The sequence below is a fragment of the Dryobates pubescens genome, chromosome 27 (genome assembly GCF_014839835.1).
Source record: "Dryobates pubescens isolate bDryPub1 chromosome 27, bDryPub1.pri, whole genome shotgun sequence".
Taxonomy (NCBI): domain Eukaryota; kingdom Metazoa; phylum Chordata; class Aves; order Piciformes; family Picidae; genus Dryobates; species Dryobates pubescens.
Genome location: NC_071638.1, coordinates 9,336,830 through 9,354,102, shown reverse-complemented (window position 1 = coordinate 9,354,102; position 17,273 = coordinate 9,336,830). Strand labels below are relative to the sequence as shown.

Below are 17,273 nucleotides of genomic sequence, written 5' to 3'. Positions count from 1 at the left end.
TCTGGGTCTCTGGAAGAAATGAAAGGGTCAGTAGTGAGCTCCCTCTGCAAGACATCCCCTTCCATCCTTGTCTTCAGCTAGGAAGTGCAATGCCTGCCTTCTACTGCATCTAGTTCTGGAGCCTCTGTTCCAGGAAGGATCTGGAGGTGCTGGAAGGTGTCCAGAGAAGGGCTACGAGCATGAGCAGAGGGCTGGAGCTGCTCTGCTATGGAGACAGACTGAGGGAGTTGGGGCTGTTCAGTCTGGAGAAGAGAAGGCTCTGAGGAGACCTTCTTGTGGCCTTCCAGGATCTGTTGGGGGCTACAAGAGAGCTGGGGAGGGACTTTTGAGGGTGTCAGGGAGTGATAGAAGTGGGAGGAATGGAACAAAACCCATAGAAATGGGTAGATTGAGATTGGATGTTAGGAAGAAGTTGTTCCCCATGAGGGTGGTGAGAGACTGGCAGAGGTTGCCCAGGGAGGTGGTGGAAGCCTCATGCCTGGAGGTTTTTGCAGCCAGGCTGGATGTGGCTGTGAGCAACCTGCTGTAGTGTGAGGTGTCCCTGGCCATGGCTTCGGGGTTGGAACTGGATGCTCTTTGTGGTCCCTGCCAACCCCGACAGTTCTATGATTCTACTCTAGAACTTTGTAGCCAGTGGATGCCTGCCTTCTACCGATGCAGCAGTGAAAGATGAGCAAAACACAGCATAAGGAGCTGCCATTTCAGGAAGCTGCATGCTGCATCTGCAGCCTGTTGCTGTGTTTGAAGTGGAAGGATGCTCAGGCTGGTGTCCTTGCAGATGCTGCACAGCAGTTTATGGCTTCGAAGTCTGGGTACTGTCACTAGGCTACAAGAACTATGAATTAACTTTATTCTGGTTTAGGTCAGGACATGAGTAGTTTTGAGTCTGAATGCATAGCAGCCAATTTTCAGCAGTGTAAATGAAAGCTTTCAACATTTGATACATTAAAAAAAGAAAAGTCAAATTTATCCCCACTGTATCTTGTCCTATTCTTTTCAAATTTTTGCCTTGTTTTGTTGTGCTTCTCCCTGGAGAAGAGGAGGCTCCAGGGAGACCCAAGAGCAGCCTGCCAGTACCTGAAGGGGGCTACAGGAAGGATGGACAGAGACTGTTTGCAAAGGCCTGCAAGGACAGGACCAGGGGCAATGGCTTCAAACTAGAGCAGAGCAGGTTTAGATTGGATGTTAGGAACAAGTCCTTTCCAATGAGGGTGGCGGAACACTGGAACAGGTTTCCCAGGGAGGTGGTTGAGTCTCCTTCCCTGGAGATATTCCAGGTGAGGCTGTAGTAGGCCCTGGGCAGCCTGATAGAATAGAGTAGAATGGAATAGAATGGAATAAACCAAGTTGGAAAAGACCTTTGAGATCATCAAGTCCAACCTATCACCCAACATCATCAAATCAACTAAACCATGGCACCAAGCACCCCATCCAGTCTCTTCCTAGACACCTCCAGTGATGGGGACTCCACCACCTCCCTGGGCAGCACATGTTCTAGTTAGGGATGTCCCTGCTGAGTGTGGGGAGGTTGGACTGGATGAGCTTTGGAGGTGCCTTCCAGCCTGGACCATTCTGTGATTCTTAATAAACCCAACAATGTTAAAACACGGATATTTATCCCATCCTTATTAGTCAAGAAACACTGAAAGGTGTTACACAAATATCTCTTTAGGTATTTAAAGCTAACACAGCTAACTGTGCTGCTGTTCTGTGATTCAGAAGAACTCATATTGCAGAACCTGAAAACCAGTATCTGAATGTTCCCAAATCCTTAATCTTCAGCATGCACCATTCTTAATTAAAAAGGGATTGCAGTAATGTGAGCTATGCAAAAGCCAAATCTGATACACAACCAGGCAAAGCTCAGACAATGGAACAAAACAAAAACTGCTTTAAATGTTCTTTTCTCAAACCTTTCAATTTAATTCTCTTAAAATATACAAAAAGAGGCAAAAGCTTTTGCACGATCTCTGCGTGGTTAACCATTTTTCTCAAGATGAAGAAATGCTGAACTAGAGGCAAGTTTTGCAGTGCCAAGGACAATAGTTTCTGTAGAGAATAGCAGCAGCTTTAAAAAGTAAAATAAAAATTGTGTTTCCAAAATATCGTTGGCTACCTGGATGAGGGCACAGAGAGCACTGGCAGCAAGTTTGCTGAGGACACAAACTGGGTGGAGTGGCTGACACAGGAGGGTTGTGCTGCTATTCAGCCAGACTGAGACAGGCTGAGAGCTGGGCAGGGAGAAACGGAATGAAATTCAACAAGGGAAAGGGGAGAGTCTGGCACCTGGTAAGGAACAACACCAAGGAGCAATAGAGATTGGGGACTGAGCTGCTGGAGAGCAGTGAAGGGGAAAAGGACCTGGGGGTCCTGGTGGATGAGAGGTTGACCATGAGCCAGCAATGTTCTCTTGTGGCCAAGAAGGCCAATGGCATCCTGGGGTGGATTAAAAGGGCTGTGGTTAGTAAGCCAAAACAGGTTCTCCTTCCCCTCTACTCTGCCCTGATGAGGCCACATCTGGAGTATTGTGTCCAGTTCTGGGCCCCTCAGTTCAGGAAGGACCTCAGGGAACTGCTTGAAAGAGTCCAGCACAGAGCCACAAAGATGATGAAGGGAGTGGAAGATCTTCCTTATGAGGAGAGCCTGAGGGAGCTGAGGGCTCTGTAGCTTGGAGAGGAGGCTAAGAGTTGACCTCATTGCTGTTGATAAAGATGTGCAGGGTGAGTGCCCAGAGGCTGGAGCCAGGCTCTGCTGGGTGATGCCCAGTGACAGCACAAGGAACAATGGTGGAAGCTGAGGTATAGTAAGCTCCATGCAGACAAGAGGAAATTTTGTTTTCCCCCCTGTGAGGGTGACAGAACACTGGAACAGGCTGCCCAGGGATGCTGTGGAGGCTCCCTCTGTAGAGATATTCAAGACCCTCCTGGATGAGTTCCTGTGTGATGTGGTGTAGGTGATCCTGCTCTGGCAGGGGGGTTGGACTGGATGAGCTTTGGAAGTCCCTTCCAGCCCCTAACATTCTGTGATTGTGTGAAAACCTCAGAACACCCAACAGCTCTATTTGCCAGAAAATCTGCTACAGAAACCCCTGTGTATAATAAAGAAATATGATACAGTGATTTATTTTTTCCTGTTGCTTGCATACATCCACACATATGCACACACCTGCAAAGCATTATTCTCAAGAGTTGTTGAGAGTTTATTGTGCCTGAGAGGTATCCTTTTGGGAAGCCACTTTTAAAGAAATAGGAAGGAGTTATTGTGGATGCATTAGGAGACATCTGGAAGTTGTTTGAGGGTGCATCAGTAGCTGGAATAATGTCATCCCCTCTGTGTTTGCATCAACAAATCCACTCATTTCCATTGCTCTACTCCACTTCTACTAAGCTGTGCTGGAGTGATAGAAATGTGTCACAAAGTAGAGGTGTAGTGCAAGCTGCTTTGCCATGGTTCAAGTGTAAATGAGCCCAGAAGCTACAGCTCTGTAGGAGAGAAAAAGAAAAAGAGAATTCATGTGCAAGTGTTTGTGCATCAGCAATGTGATCGTCTTTAAATACTTACATAGCATCAGTGCAAAAATAAGCACTGTTACTATTCCTTTTCTCTCTCCTGTTAAGAGGATCAATATCTTCCCTATGATACTGCTTCCCAACTTTCACCTGGGTTTCTTTCCAAACTAAGACAGTGTGTATCAGTGCCATCTGCTGACTTCAAGCAGTATTGCTCCAGTGCTTGAATAGCTACAGGGAAAAGCATTGCAATATCACAGTCTCACAGTACATCAGGAGCTGGAAGGGACCTCCAGAGATCATCCAGACCAACCCCCCTGCCAGAGCAGCATCACCCGGGGCAGTCTGCACGGGAATGCATCCAGGTCTGTTTGTAATATGTCCAGAGAAGGAGACTCCACAATCTCTCTGGGCAGCCTGCTCCATGGCTCTGTCACCCTCACTGGAAAGAAATTTCTCCTCTTGTTGAGCTGAAATCTTCTCTGGTCAAGTTTGGCTCCGTTGTTCCTGGGCTTATTGCTGTGCACCACCCAAAAGAGCTTGGCCCCTCCCCTTGACACCCACCCCTCAGCTATTGATAGACATTGATCAGATCCCCTCTCAGCCTTCTCTTCTCCAGACTAAACAGCCCCAGGGCTCTCAGTCTCTCTTCACAGGGGAGATGCTCAAGTCCCCTAAGCATCCTCCTGGCTCTCCCTTGGACTCCAGCAGGTCTCTGTCTCTCTTGAACTGGGGAGCCCAGAACTGGACACAGGATTGCAGCTGTGGTCTGAGCAGGGCATAGCAGAGGGGGAGAGGAATCTCCCTGGCCCTGCTGCCTACACTTTTCTTGCTGCACCCCAGGAGCCCATTGCCAGTAGGAATTTGTACAAGCTGCAAGAGCAGGGATTTTAAAAATTACACAGAATGTACACATACATCATTTTGAAATGGTACAGACTAAATGATCACACCAGCAAAACAGAAGCAGCCTTCCAATAGGAGATGCTTTTTGGTGCAAATTGTGAATGAGTTTTACATAATTCACATTTTTTCACTGATTATTTGAAGACTAACACCCCTGGAAAATGGTACAAGAAACTAACAGAGTATTTTAGGTGCCAAGCCTTTGTCTGCTCTCCAAAACCACTTAAATATTTACACCTAAATGCTCATTACACACCCACATTGTACATTCCACCCCCACCCCACCCACCCCACCCCCAATACTTGTAGAACCTCTAAAGAGTCATTAAAACAAAAGGAAAGTAGAACTAATCTACCCAGTTCCCAGTCTGTCATAGAATCACAGAATTGTTAGGGTTGGAAGGAACCTCAAGGACAATCCAGTTCCAACCCCCACTGCCATGGGCAGGGACACCTCACACTACAGCAGGTTGCTCACAGCCACATCCAGCCTGGCTGCAAAAACCTCCAGGCATGAGGCTTCCACCACCTCCCTGGGCAACCTGTGCCAGTCTCTCACCACCCTCATGGGGAACAACTTCTTCCTAACATCCAATCTCAATCTACCCATTTCTAGTTTTGCTCCATTCCCCCCCAGTCCTGTCACTCCCTGACACCCTCAAATGTCCCTCCCCAGCTTTCTTGGAGCCCCCTTCAGATCCTGGAAGGCCACAATTAGGTCTCCTGGGAGCCCTCTCTTCTCCAGACCGAACAGCTCCAACTCCCTCAGTCTGTCTCCATAGCAGAGCAGCTCCAGTGTCCCTCAATTATTTTATGGCCACCCTAGTTTGTGTGGTGTAAAACAAATAAAATGGAAGCTGGGATATTGAGGGCAGGAAAGAATGAACACTGAGCAGAGAGATTTTAATGACAAGAACAGGAAAGAATGACCATTAAACAGAGAGGTTTTAATGAAACTTTCAAAGAAGCTAAATACAGCCACTGCTAAATTGTCTTTTCCTGGGCTCCATTTTAACTGTATAAGCACACTGCACAACGTTGCTATTGGTTGGTAGCAACAGAAAGCTTTGAACAGGATATTGAAATAGAAAGTTTCTAACAAAAATAAACCCAGGCATTCCTCAGCACTACTGGAAAAAAAAGAAAGAAAGAAAGAAAGGAGCTAAAAACAAAACAAACCAAAACAAACACCCCCCAAACCACCAAGAGAGCAGGGCTTTGCTTTTTCAGCTTGGAAGAAATATGTTGAAAAAGTGCAGTGAAGTCCAGAAAAAGAATGTACTGAGAAGCAGGACTGACAATGAGCTTTTGACTGACTGCCCAGAGCTGTGACTCTGTCTTCCCTGTTGCCTGGCAACTCTATGTTATCACAAAGAAACTGATATTAAGTTGGAACAGGCTGGATATGGTAATTTACGTGGGAAGAGACTCTTGCAGTGGGAAAACCATTTTATTTCTAGTTTCTGTCAGGGTAAGTAGGTTTCACATGATGAACTGTGGTACATCCCCTGTCGGGTGCATTTTACCTTAAAAGGTAAAGAGGGAACTCTGCCTTGGAAAGAGGCTAGGCAGGAAAAAAAGAGGGAAACCAACACACCAACCCCCAACCCCCTCCTTAGTCACTGGACCCACTCCTAGTGCTTATGCAGAGATCAGTGGCAGTGACAAAAGCTTCTTTTCATACCTGTGTGGATTCAGTGCAGATCAGAGAGGTGGAACTCAATCATCATTATTATTTATGCTGTCACAGTCACCAAGAGCTGCTGAGGTTTGCCCAAGACTTCACTGGCTTATACAAACACTAAGAGATGATCCTCTCTGTATCCAAATCGTCCCTGCCTTTTTGTTTGCACTGGCAAAGCTGCGGTGCTCAGTTCCAACTGCATTTTCTCTCTCCCCTGATGAAAGAAGAGGCTGCACGTGTGGCAGTTACAGAGTTTGAGGAACGTGAGAGAAAGTGTCATTCAGCTTTGAATCTGGCTGGTACTGCCTGGCTGGGAAAGGACTTACTTTGAGGTGAGGTGTATGGAGAGAGTGGCAAGGGTAGGTATGTACAGCAAGTCTTATCATGAGAGCTCTGAGCCACAAGAGATACGTAATCCATAAAGGTGTTTTGATATTGGGGGTTAGGTCTAAGGCTTCATTAGAAAGAGACAAAGCACAGAAAGCTTTGGATTGAACACAAAGCTCTGTTTTTCTTACATGTCTGGTTTACTCACAGCTCTACTGAGGCAGCACCACCATCTCTCTGCATTTCCATCCTGCATCACTTCTGGGAACTTAACACCAGCACCCAGTCCTACCAGTAGGGAAGTACTTCACATGTCTTCAGAACTCCCTGTTCTGGCTTGGGTCAGCAAAACACTCCCTGTCTCCAGGCTTCTCTCTACTGCAGAGTTAACTTGAAATGCAACTCAACTTTTGCCCTTGGCTCAAGTCCCAACCATACACAAAACTTCTGACTCGAGTCTGTTGATTCTCCTCAGCTGCAGGGATTGGCCTGGTCTGTCAGAAGGCACTGGCAGCAGCTTCAATTAGCAGAGCTAATATAGCTACCCACTGCTGCTCCAAGAGCTTGTCTTCATTGCCAAAAAAGGTGTATTTCTACTGAAGGATAATTAGCCTGAATTAGCTGTCCTTATTTAAAATAGGGCCCTCTGTCTCTGTTCTTACAGTGAAGACATGGCTTGCTTGTAAACTCAGAGTGTCCCCTCTTGCTGTGGGTGAGCTAACTGAAGAGGAATGACCTCTGCAATGAAAAGAGCCTACAACGTCCTAAGCATCAAACAGCCCCACAGAGTGTAAGCAAAGTCACTTTCTAAACACTCTCATGGCTAGGAGGTAGCTTCCTTGCTAATTTTTGACTTGGCCATCACAGAACGGATCAGCTTGCATCCTACAAGCTAATGAGTTTGTCTCCTTTCTGATTTACCACTTCACCCCCAATAAATTAAAAAATGCCCTGGGCTGTTATCTGATCCAGAGGGGAACAATTCCTGAAATGACTCCAACAGCAAGCCTGGCTTAATTAAAACACAGTGTATTCCCCAAAAAGGTAGTGACCAGTTGCACTCTGAGTGCCACCTAAAGCAGCTTTACAACAGAATGGAACAGATGGACTTTGCTTTACCCTGGAGCTTTCAATACTTTTGAACTGAGTTCCCCTGATAGATCCTGAAGACCTGATTTCCTATACTCCCTTTTCAGTAGCAGCTAGTGGCTAACTTCACCCAGCTTGTCTTCCAAGCTCATTGTAACTTATCACCTCCTTCTTAAACCATGGAATTAGGACAACAGAAAGCTTGCAGGCAGTTCACTCATTGTAGAGTGTTTTCTGTGCCAAGTAGAAGCATCCTCTGGCTTGTGGGTCGTGACAGACTAGGGCAGCACAGACATAGCACAAGCCCTGTGAGGAGAGGCTGAGGGAGCTGGGATTGTTTAGCCTGGAGAAGAGGAGGCTCAGGGGAGACTTCATTGCTGTCTACAATTACCTGAAGGGAGATTGTAGCCAGGAGGGAGTTGGTCTCTTCTCTCAAGCAGCCAGCACCAGGACACAGGTCTCAAGCTGCACCAGGGGAAGTTTAGGCTGGAGGTGAGGAGAAAGTTCTTCACTGAGAGAGTTGTTCGCCATTGGAATGTGCTGCCCATGGAGGTGGTGGAGTCACCGTCCCTGGAGGTGTTCAAGAGGGGACTGGATGTGGCACTTAGTGCCATGGTCTAGTCATGAGGTCTGTGGTGACAGGTTGGACTTGATGATCTTTGAGGTCTCTTCCAACCTTCATGATACTGTGATACCTCTGCGTGGCAAAATATCTCATCCTCTAGGGTTGCATTTTGCTGGGTTTGATTGGGTGGGTTTTTGGTTCACAGATTCACAGGATGTCAGGGGTTGGAAAGGACCTAAAGAGATAGAATACATAGAATAAACCAGGTTGGAAGAGACCTTCAAGATCATCACGTCCAACCCATCAACCAATCCAACACCACCCAAACAACTAACCCACGGCATCAAGTCTTCTCCTGAAAACCTCCAGTGATGGCGACTCCACCACCTCCCCAGGCATCACAATCCAGTCCAACCCCCCTGCCAGAGCAGGACCAGAGAATCTAGCTCAGGTCACAGAGGAATGCATCCAGACAGGCCTTGAAAGTCTCCAGAGAAGGAGACTCCACAATCTCTCTGGGCAGCCTGTCTGGGGAGCCTTGGTTGTTGGTTGGTTGGTTGGTTTGTTTTCCTTTAACTGACAGTGTTCTTTAAACAATTTGGTCACTATGACTTTTATTAAGGGGAAAAAAATTCAGCTGCTTCCTAGACCACCTATCATTTTTGTGTGGTAGTGCTTTTTACTAAGGTCAGGACAAATTGCTGATGTGGATTTTCATTCTTGAATTCTGCTGGGCAAAATTGCTGTGCCCCGTGACAGGACAAGGTGCAGTGGTGGAAGCTGAGGCAGAGGAAGTTCTATGGAAACAGGAGGAAAAATTTTTCCCTTGAGGGTGACAGAGCACTGGAAGAAGCTGCCCAGGTGGGGTTGTGGAGTCTCGTGTTCTGGAGATATTCAAGCCCTGCTTGGATGTGTTCCTGTGTGATCTGCTCTAGGTGCTCCTGCTCTGGCAGGGGGGTTGGACTGGATGAGCTTTTGAAGTCCTTTCCAGCCCCCAAACATTCTGTGATTCTGTGAGCATGGAAGAAACAAGGGTACAAACATGAGACAGGCAAAGAGTAGTTAGGAGTATGTACCCAGCACCTTTCAAGGGTATGCTGGCCAAGGGAGGGAGGAGTGCTCTGGGGGGAGATGCTGCAGGCACAAACCATTGTGGCACCTCTCCCATTGTGGCCAAGAGGTGCTCCCAGGACTGGGGACTGAAAGCCACCATGCTCATCTTTCTCACAGTGCCCATTAGCACCTGCACTTAGTTGCGGCTAGTCATAGTCTCAGAGAGTCTTTGAAGGAGGGTAGGAATAAGAAGAGAAGTTTAAACCTATTTTTGTTTCCAGCACTACCCACATAAGCCTGGATGACTCATCAGGTGTGATAAATAGCTTGCCACTACCAGGGTTTTTATTTCATATCTGTCTCAGCTTGGTAATGACTGAATCTGATTAAAAAATTAACTGGATCCAGAAACACTGTTGGCTACCTTATGAAATTGACTCTCAGATCATTTCTGTAGTTATGGCTTCATGGTGACCTGCAAGGATTGGAACAGAAATGACCTGAAAAGCAAATCTAAATTAAGAAATAACAATCACAGAATCATAGAATCACTAAGGTTGGAAAAGACCTCAGAGATCATCAAGTCCAACCTGTCACCCAACACCTCCTGACAACAAACCCATGGCTCCAAGTGCCACATCCAAGCCTTTTTTGAACACCTCCAGGGATGGAGACTCCACCACCTCCCTGGGCAGCACATTCCAATGGCTAATTACTCTTTCTGGGAAGAACTTTCTCCTCACCTCCAGCCTAAACTTCCTCTGATGCAGCTTGAGACTGTGTCCTCTTGTTCTGGTGCTGGTTGCCTGGAATAAGACTCCCTCTGTATTTGTTTGTGGTAATGTTATCCCCTCTGAAAACACAGCTGCTCTCCTTTGTTCTGGTACCAGTCCTAGCACAGGGAATTACAAGGTGCATTGTGTATCCCTCAGAGTATGGGAGAGCCACAGAAACTTTAGGTGAATAATGAGACATGATAAGCTAAGGTCCAAAAGTGATTTTATGTGCCTAGAATGCAAACTTAGTTAACAGGCTGTAGCATCAACAGATATGGGGAGGAAGAATAAACTGCGGCAGTACAGTCTGGGAGGTGCTCTGCTGCAGATCAGCCCTGTGGAGAAGGACCTGGGAGTGCTGGTGGACAAGTTCTGCATGGGACAGCAATGTGCCATGGGGCCAAGAGGGCCAGTGGGATCCTGTGGTGCATTGAGAGGAGTGTGTCCAGCAGATCCAGGAAGGGTCTCCTTCCCCTCTACTCTGCCCTGGTGAGACCTCACCTGGAATACTGCATCTGGTTCTGGGCTCCCCAGTTCAGGAGGGACAGGGATCTGCTGGAGAGAGTCCAAGGGAGGGCTACAAGGATGCTGAAGGGACTGCAGCACTGCCTGGTGAGGAGAGGCTGAGAGCCCTGGGGCTGCTTAGTCTGGAGACAGAAAGACTGAGAGAGGATTTAATAAATGGTTATAAATATCTGAGGTCTGGGGTCAAGAGGGAGGGCACAGGCTCTGCTCACTTGCACCCTGGGATAGGACAAGGGGCACCGGTTATATACACCAGCACAGGAGGTTCCACCTCAACATGAGGAAAAACTTCTTCACTGGGAGGGTCCCAGAGCACTGGAGCAGGCTGCCCAGAGAGGTTGTGGAGTCTCCTTCTCTGGAGACTTTCAAGGCCTTTCTGGATGTGTTCTTGTGTGACCTGTGCTGGATTCTACAGTCCTGCTCTGGCAGAGGAGTCGGACTTGATGATCTCTGGAGGTCTCTTCCAGACACTAACATCCTGTGAGCCTTTGTATTCCTGTGATACGCATTGGGAAGGCAGCAAATTTGACCTTTGGGTGCTAAACCACTGGCAGATCAAGAGACACCAGAGCAGACATAACCTAAATGTTAAAGAAAAAAAAACCAAGCCCATATCAGAAGCCCCAGTATCAGCAGAAACTTTGCCCCTCCCAATACTGTGTCCAGTTCTGGGCCCCTCAATTTAAGAAGGGCATTGAGACACTTCAACGTGTCCAGAGAAAGGCAAGGAGGCTGGGGAGAGGCCTTGAGCACAGCCCTGTGAGGAGAGGCTGAGGGAGCTGGGGTTGTTTAGCCTGGAGAAGAGGAGGCTCAGGGGAGACCTCATTGCTCTCTACAACTACCTGAAAGGTGGGTGTAGGAAGGGGTTGGTCTCGTCTCTCAAGCAACCAGCACCAGAACAAGAGGACACAATCTCCAGCTGTGCCAGGGGAAGTTTAGGCTGGAGGTGAGGAGAAAGTTCTTCCCAGAAAGAGTGATTGGCCATTGGAATGTGCTGCCCAGGGAGGTGGTGGAGTCACCATCCCTGGAGGTGTTCAAGAGGGGACTGGACATGGCACTTGGTGCCATGGTTTAGTAGTCATGAGGTGCTGGGTGACAGGTTGGACTTGATGATCCTTGAGATCTTCTCCAACCTCATTGATTCTGTGATTCTGTAGATGGCTTATGGCTCATGGTTTTGTGATTTTGGATGGGTGTTGGTATAAAAATTGCTACTGACAGATGGTAGGTATTTTGGGTTTAAAAATATGAAAACAACTTGATCTCATGTACCTTGGTTTAAAAATAAAACTCTTTTTATAGTGTGTCTCCATTTTGACAACCATCCTGTGGAGTAAATATTGGATACTGCGTATCAGTACATTTTAAAGGCCCAAGACAGATTCCTATTTTAGGGGTAGGCTCATCCTCTGAGTTTGAGAGATCCTCAGAAAGAGGACACACAACTGATTGTAATGGCTCTTTGTGTCTAACTCTAAAGCTTGAGCTGGTTGTAAGCTCAACTTGGAAGTTGAGAATGCATTTCCTTGTTTGGTACATGCCTTTGGTTTCAAAGATGTATAAATACTAAGTAGTCCATCTTGGGGGTGCTGGGGGATGAGAAGCTCAACAGGAGCCAGCAGTGTGCACTTGCAGCACAGAAAGCCAACCAGAACCTGGGCTGCAGCAAGAGAAGTGTGGCCAGCAGGGCCAGGGAGGTGATTCTTCCCCTCTACTCTGCTTTGCTGAGACCACACCTGGAGCACTGTGTCCAGATCTGGAGCCTCTGTGCCAGGAAGGATCTGGAGGTGCTGGAAGGTGTCCAGAGAAGGGTCATGAAAATGAGCAGAGGGCTGGAGCTGCTCTGCTATGGAGACAGACTGAGGGAGTTGGGGCTGTTCAGTATGGAGAAGAGCAGGCTTTGAGGAGACCTTCTTGTGGCCTTCCAGTATCTGAAGGGGGCCACAAGAAAGCTGGGGAGGTACTTTTGAAGGTGTCAGGGAGTGATAGGACTGGGGGGAATGGAGCAAAACCAGAAATGGGTAGCTTCAGATTGGATGTTAGGAAGAAGTTGTTCCCCAAGAGTGTGGTGAGAGACTGGCACAGGCTGCCCAGGAAGGTGGTGGAAGCCTCATGCCTGGAGGTTTTGAAGGCCAGGCTGGATGTGGGTCAGAGCAGCCTGATGCAGTGTGAGGTGTCCCTGCCCGTGGCAGGGTTGTTTGAACTGGGTGATCCTTGAGGTCCCTTCCAACCCTGAGAATTCTCTCATCTTTCTGTGATGGTAAGCCTGCAAATCTGCAGGAGTGAAATGCAATGGTATCTGTAATTAAAATGATTTCTTCTTCCTCTTCCAGAGTACAGATAATTCAAATATATCTATAATTGCTCAGAACAAGAAGTGCTTTGACAATGACATTGTTTGCTCAAAGAATGTTTTCATCACAGTTGGAGACACTGAGATTTATTTCAGTGAACCTTCTGAGAAGCAGGTTAGTTATTTTCTTTCCTTTTTGGGTTTGCCCCTCGAGATAAGCACTGTGAAGTTACAACTGCAAAGGAGCTTGCTTTTGCAAAACATCTCTCAGTCTGAGTTAGCATTACAAGTGATTAGGCCTGGAGAAAACAGCAGGTCCCAGCAAAAAACTTTTTTTCATCCCCTCTCCCCCCCCAAATTCTGTTTGCTCTACGAAGAAGGCTGCTCAAAAGCCTCAAGCCTTCAAAGTATATTGGCATTAATTGGGTTCTTCCCACTTGGTTTTGAAAGGGAAACCCAAGTATGTCATCAAAGCAAACTGGCATGATTGCCAAGACAAAATGTCTAAGTATTAAACAACATTTCTAGCAATATATATATGTGTGATAAAGCAATACTTCTGTACATACTTTGTTGTTAGTTGGCTGCATACCTTGGTAGAATGACTTTATTAGGTCTTAATAAATATTCATTTCTGTCAGAAGATCTTAAGGGGACAGGAAAACAAATCTAACTATCAGCTTTGGAAGGCTGGATATTATACTGTGATACACTTTCCAGAACAGGACATTACAATTCTGTGGGATAAGAAGACAATGATGCATGTCAAAGTTGGACCTCGATGGAAGGTGAGCCAAAATGAAAACCTGAGATTTTGTGTAGCTTTCTGTGGCCGGTGCAGTCTCTCATTGAATAACTGTGGTTGTCTTTTCCTCCATGACTAATTTTTCTGGTAACACAGCTGCTTATCATTGTGTTCAACTGCTAGCATTTCCCAGGTAAGACAGGATGGAGATGTGATTCAATGGCAGAAGTCCTGAGGAGAAGGGGTGGAAGCTGGGAAGGGACTTTTGAGGGTGTCAGCGAGTGATTGGACTGAGGGGAATGGAGCAGAACTAGAAATGGGGAGATTCAGGTTGGATGTAGAAAGAAACTCGTCACCATGAAGGTGGTAGGACACATTGCCCAGGGAGGTGGTGGAAGCTTCATCCCTGGAGGTTTTTGAGGCCAGGCTGGATGTGGCTGTGAGAAACCTGCTGTAGTGTGAGGTGTCCCTGCCCATGGCAGGGGGACTGGAACTGGATAATCCTTGAGGTCCCTTCCAACCCTAACAATTCTATGATTCCCACACGCATGTTGCTCCAGACATTGCAACCTTGTAGATACACAGTGATTCAGCTCTGACTCAAAGTTACTTTAAGGGAAGGAAGAGAAGGTTAGTTACTCAGTTTACTGCATGTTCTCCTAACTGCTGAATCCAATGAAAAGAAGCTTCCATATTTAGTGACATTGGAAGATGGCAGGCTCGTAGCTCAGACTGGATTAGGCTGATGATGGAGCTGCACCCTGAGATGTAGCAAAGGGTGCTGAGAGGTACAGCTGGAAGTCACATTTTGGGTTTAAATTAGGAAGACAAGAAGCAGAAAAGGGTCTAGAAAAGAACCTAGTATTTAAATCTAATAAGTATACTGTAACAGAGGCATGCCATGATAAAGAAAAGAATATGAGGCTCCTTCTCTTACCACTTACTCTTCCATTCCTACATCACTATCTGCCTTGGTGGGAGGTGTTCAAGAAAGGACTGGATGTGGCACTTGGAGCCATGGTTTAGTTGGGAGGTATTGGGTGATAGGTTGGACTTGATGATCTTTGAGGTCTTTTCCAACCTGGTTGATTCGATGATGATGATGATGATGATGATGATGATGATGATGATGATGATGATGATGATGATGATGAACTCAGTCTTTGCATCCCGGTAGAGTGACCTTACCTGCACACTTGATAATTACATTCTTGTTTCATCTCAGCCATGCCCACATGTATTGAGAGAGGGCTCTTCCTAGTAAAAGAAAAGAAAGATTACACCCTGATGGCAGAATACAACCCTGGATTTTTGGAAGTATAAGTTAAACTTACAATGTCCATCTAATCTGGTTTAAAAGCAGTGTTCTTCTAGGCTCTTGTCCCACAGCCATAAAATGCTTCACACACCAACTGATTTGTCGGTCAATCAATGCACAGACTGAAGAAACTCAAACCCCAAACCCCAAACTGCTGGTTTTGGGTAAGCTATCAGGCAGCTGAGATCTGCAGGTTGCATGCAGGAACAAAAACACTTGAAGGTCTTTCTGTTTCAAATGACCTTCTTCCAGGGGCTGCAGTTCAGTAAGATAACATCTGCCGCAGACCATAAGGAAAAAGGATTGATTAGAATGAGCCCCAGCACCCTAGAAATCCAGCTCTGCATTTTACTGTTGTGCAGAAACATCCTTTTTCTTTAGGTCCCTACATAGGTGTGTATACATTTTCCATCAGCAGCACATGTCCCAGCACAAGGAAGTTGCAGCTGTCTCTTTTATAACTGCTATTACAAATGGCCTTGTTATTGTGAGCTAAAATTAGAGGCAGCAAGTTTTAATGACAACAACTAGTCAGGCTTCACAGTCATGAGGTAATGCACCTGAACTTTTGACTTTTGGACTGAAAGCACTACTGAGCTTTCAGGGGAAAAAAAAAGAAAGAAGAATAGATTCCAGTCCCTTTTCACAGGCAGACAGTAAGAACAGGTTGTGGAAAACAGGAAAACAACAACAGCAGAAAGAAAACCTACATCTGTATTAAAAGTTATTTGCACCAACGGACCTGTGAGCATAGCAGAGTACCAGATATTTTCAAATGATGCCACAATTCTATTCATTCATTTCAGTTTAAGAATGCTTTATGCCAGGTATGTAATTTCTATTGATTATTTACTGCCACCTAGAGTACTGTGTGCAGGTCTGGAGCCCTCAGTATAAGGAGGACATGGAGCTGATGGAGAGGATCTGGAAGAGGGCCATGAGAATGGTCAGGGGGTTGGAGCAGCTCTGCTACAAGGGCAGGCTGAGGGAGCTGGGGGTGTTCAGCCCAAAGAAGAGGAGGCTCCAGGCAGACCTAAGAGCAGCCTGCCAGTACCTGAAGTGGGCTACAGGAAGGCTGGAGAGAGACTGTTTGCAAAGGCCTGCAGGGACAGGACCAGGGGCAATGGCTTCAAGGTGGAGAGGAGCAGATTTAGATTGGATGTGAGGAACAAGTTCTTTCCTATGAGGGTGGTGAAAGACTGGAACAGGTTGCCCAGGGAGGTGTCATTGGAATGGGCTGCCCAGGGAGGTGGTGGAGTCGCCGTCCCTGGAGGTGTTCAAGGGGAGATTGGACGTGGCACTTGGTGCTATGATCTAGTTGTGAGGTCTGTTGGAACAGGTTGGACTTGATGATCCTTGGGGTCTCTTCCAACCTTAGTTACTGTGATACTGTGATACTGTGATACTGTGTTTGAGGCTCCTTCCCTGGAGATGTTCAGGGTGAGTCTAGAGGAGACCCTGGGCAGCCTGATCTAGTTGGGGATATCCCTGCTGACTGTGGGGAGGTTGGACTGGATGAGCTTTGGAGGTCCCTCCGGCCTGGACCATCCTATCCTATCCTATCCTATCCTATCCTATCCTATCCTATCCTATCCTATCCTATCCTATCCTATCCTATCCTATCCTATCCTATCCTATTCCATTCCATTCCATTCCAAATAAACCCAACAATGTTAAAACATAGATATTTTTCCTATACTTATTAGTCAAGAAACACTAAAAGGTGTTACATATGTAAAACCCCAGGAATCCTTCTCTTTTAGGGTAAACTGGCAGGTTTATGTGGCAATTTTGACAAGTACACTTCAAATGATCTGACTACATCCAACAACATGGAGGTGAGGAATGCACAGGTGTTTGGAGACAGCTGGGTCTTAGGTCAGGTAAGTCTCATGTCCAGTAAAAATCTAGCCAAGAAAGGGTGATAATTTTATTTTTAATGAATTAACACATGCTAAGCACATGGTGTGCCAGAATGTTCTGAACTTGTGGCCAGAGTTATAAAAGGGCATTTCAATTTTTCTGTCTGTAGGTGTGAAATGTGCTAATCCTGTCTAATGCCAGAGGGAACATACACTGAGTTTAAGTGGAACCAAACAGCCTCTTTAGGGAAGAATGTATTTTTCCCTAGATGAGATGATTGTAATTGCTGCCTGGATTTCCATTTTCTACAAAGTTAGATGCTTTGCTTCTGATATTTTGCACTCAGGCCAATTTAAAAAGCAATACAATTGCTCTGGCATTGGAGGCATTGTATCATTGGAAGTAAATAGAATCTGTGGGGGAAAAACGTCTGGAAGGACATTTCTTTCTTTATACTGAAAAAAAGATGACTTAGTAGACAAAGACCAAATTCAGTGGTGGTGAAAGGGTGAGATAGAAAAGGCTCAGAACAGCAAGAGCCATGACTCAGTATGGGAACTCAGATTCTGGAGAGGTGGACACAAGCCAACCTCATGAGGTTCAACAAGACTAAGGGCAGG

General features: G+C 46.4%; 1 protein-coding gene across 1 annotated transcript in view; it reads left to right on the top strand.

Annotated features, from left to right (window-relative positions):
• OTOGL (otogelin like) overlaps positions 1-17,273 on the top strand; it is a 139,394-nt gene that overhangs the window by 61,361 nt on the left and 60,760 nt on the right. The window contains exons 26-28 of the mRNA XM_054173788.1: positions 12,768-12,902; positions 13,372-13,515; positions 16,554-16,673. Coding sequence (XP_054029763.1) covers positions 12,768-12,902; positions 13,372-13,515; positions 16,554-16,673 — 399 coding nt within the window. The remainder of the gene's footprint in view (positions 1-12,767; positions 12,903-13,371; positions 13,516-16,553; positions 16,674-17,273) is intronic.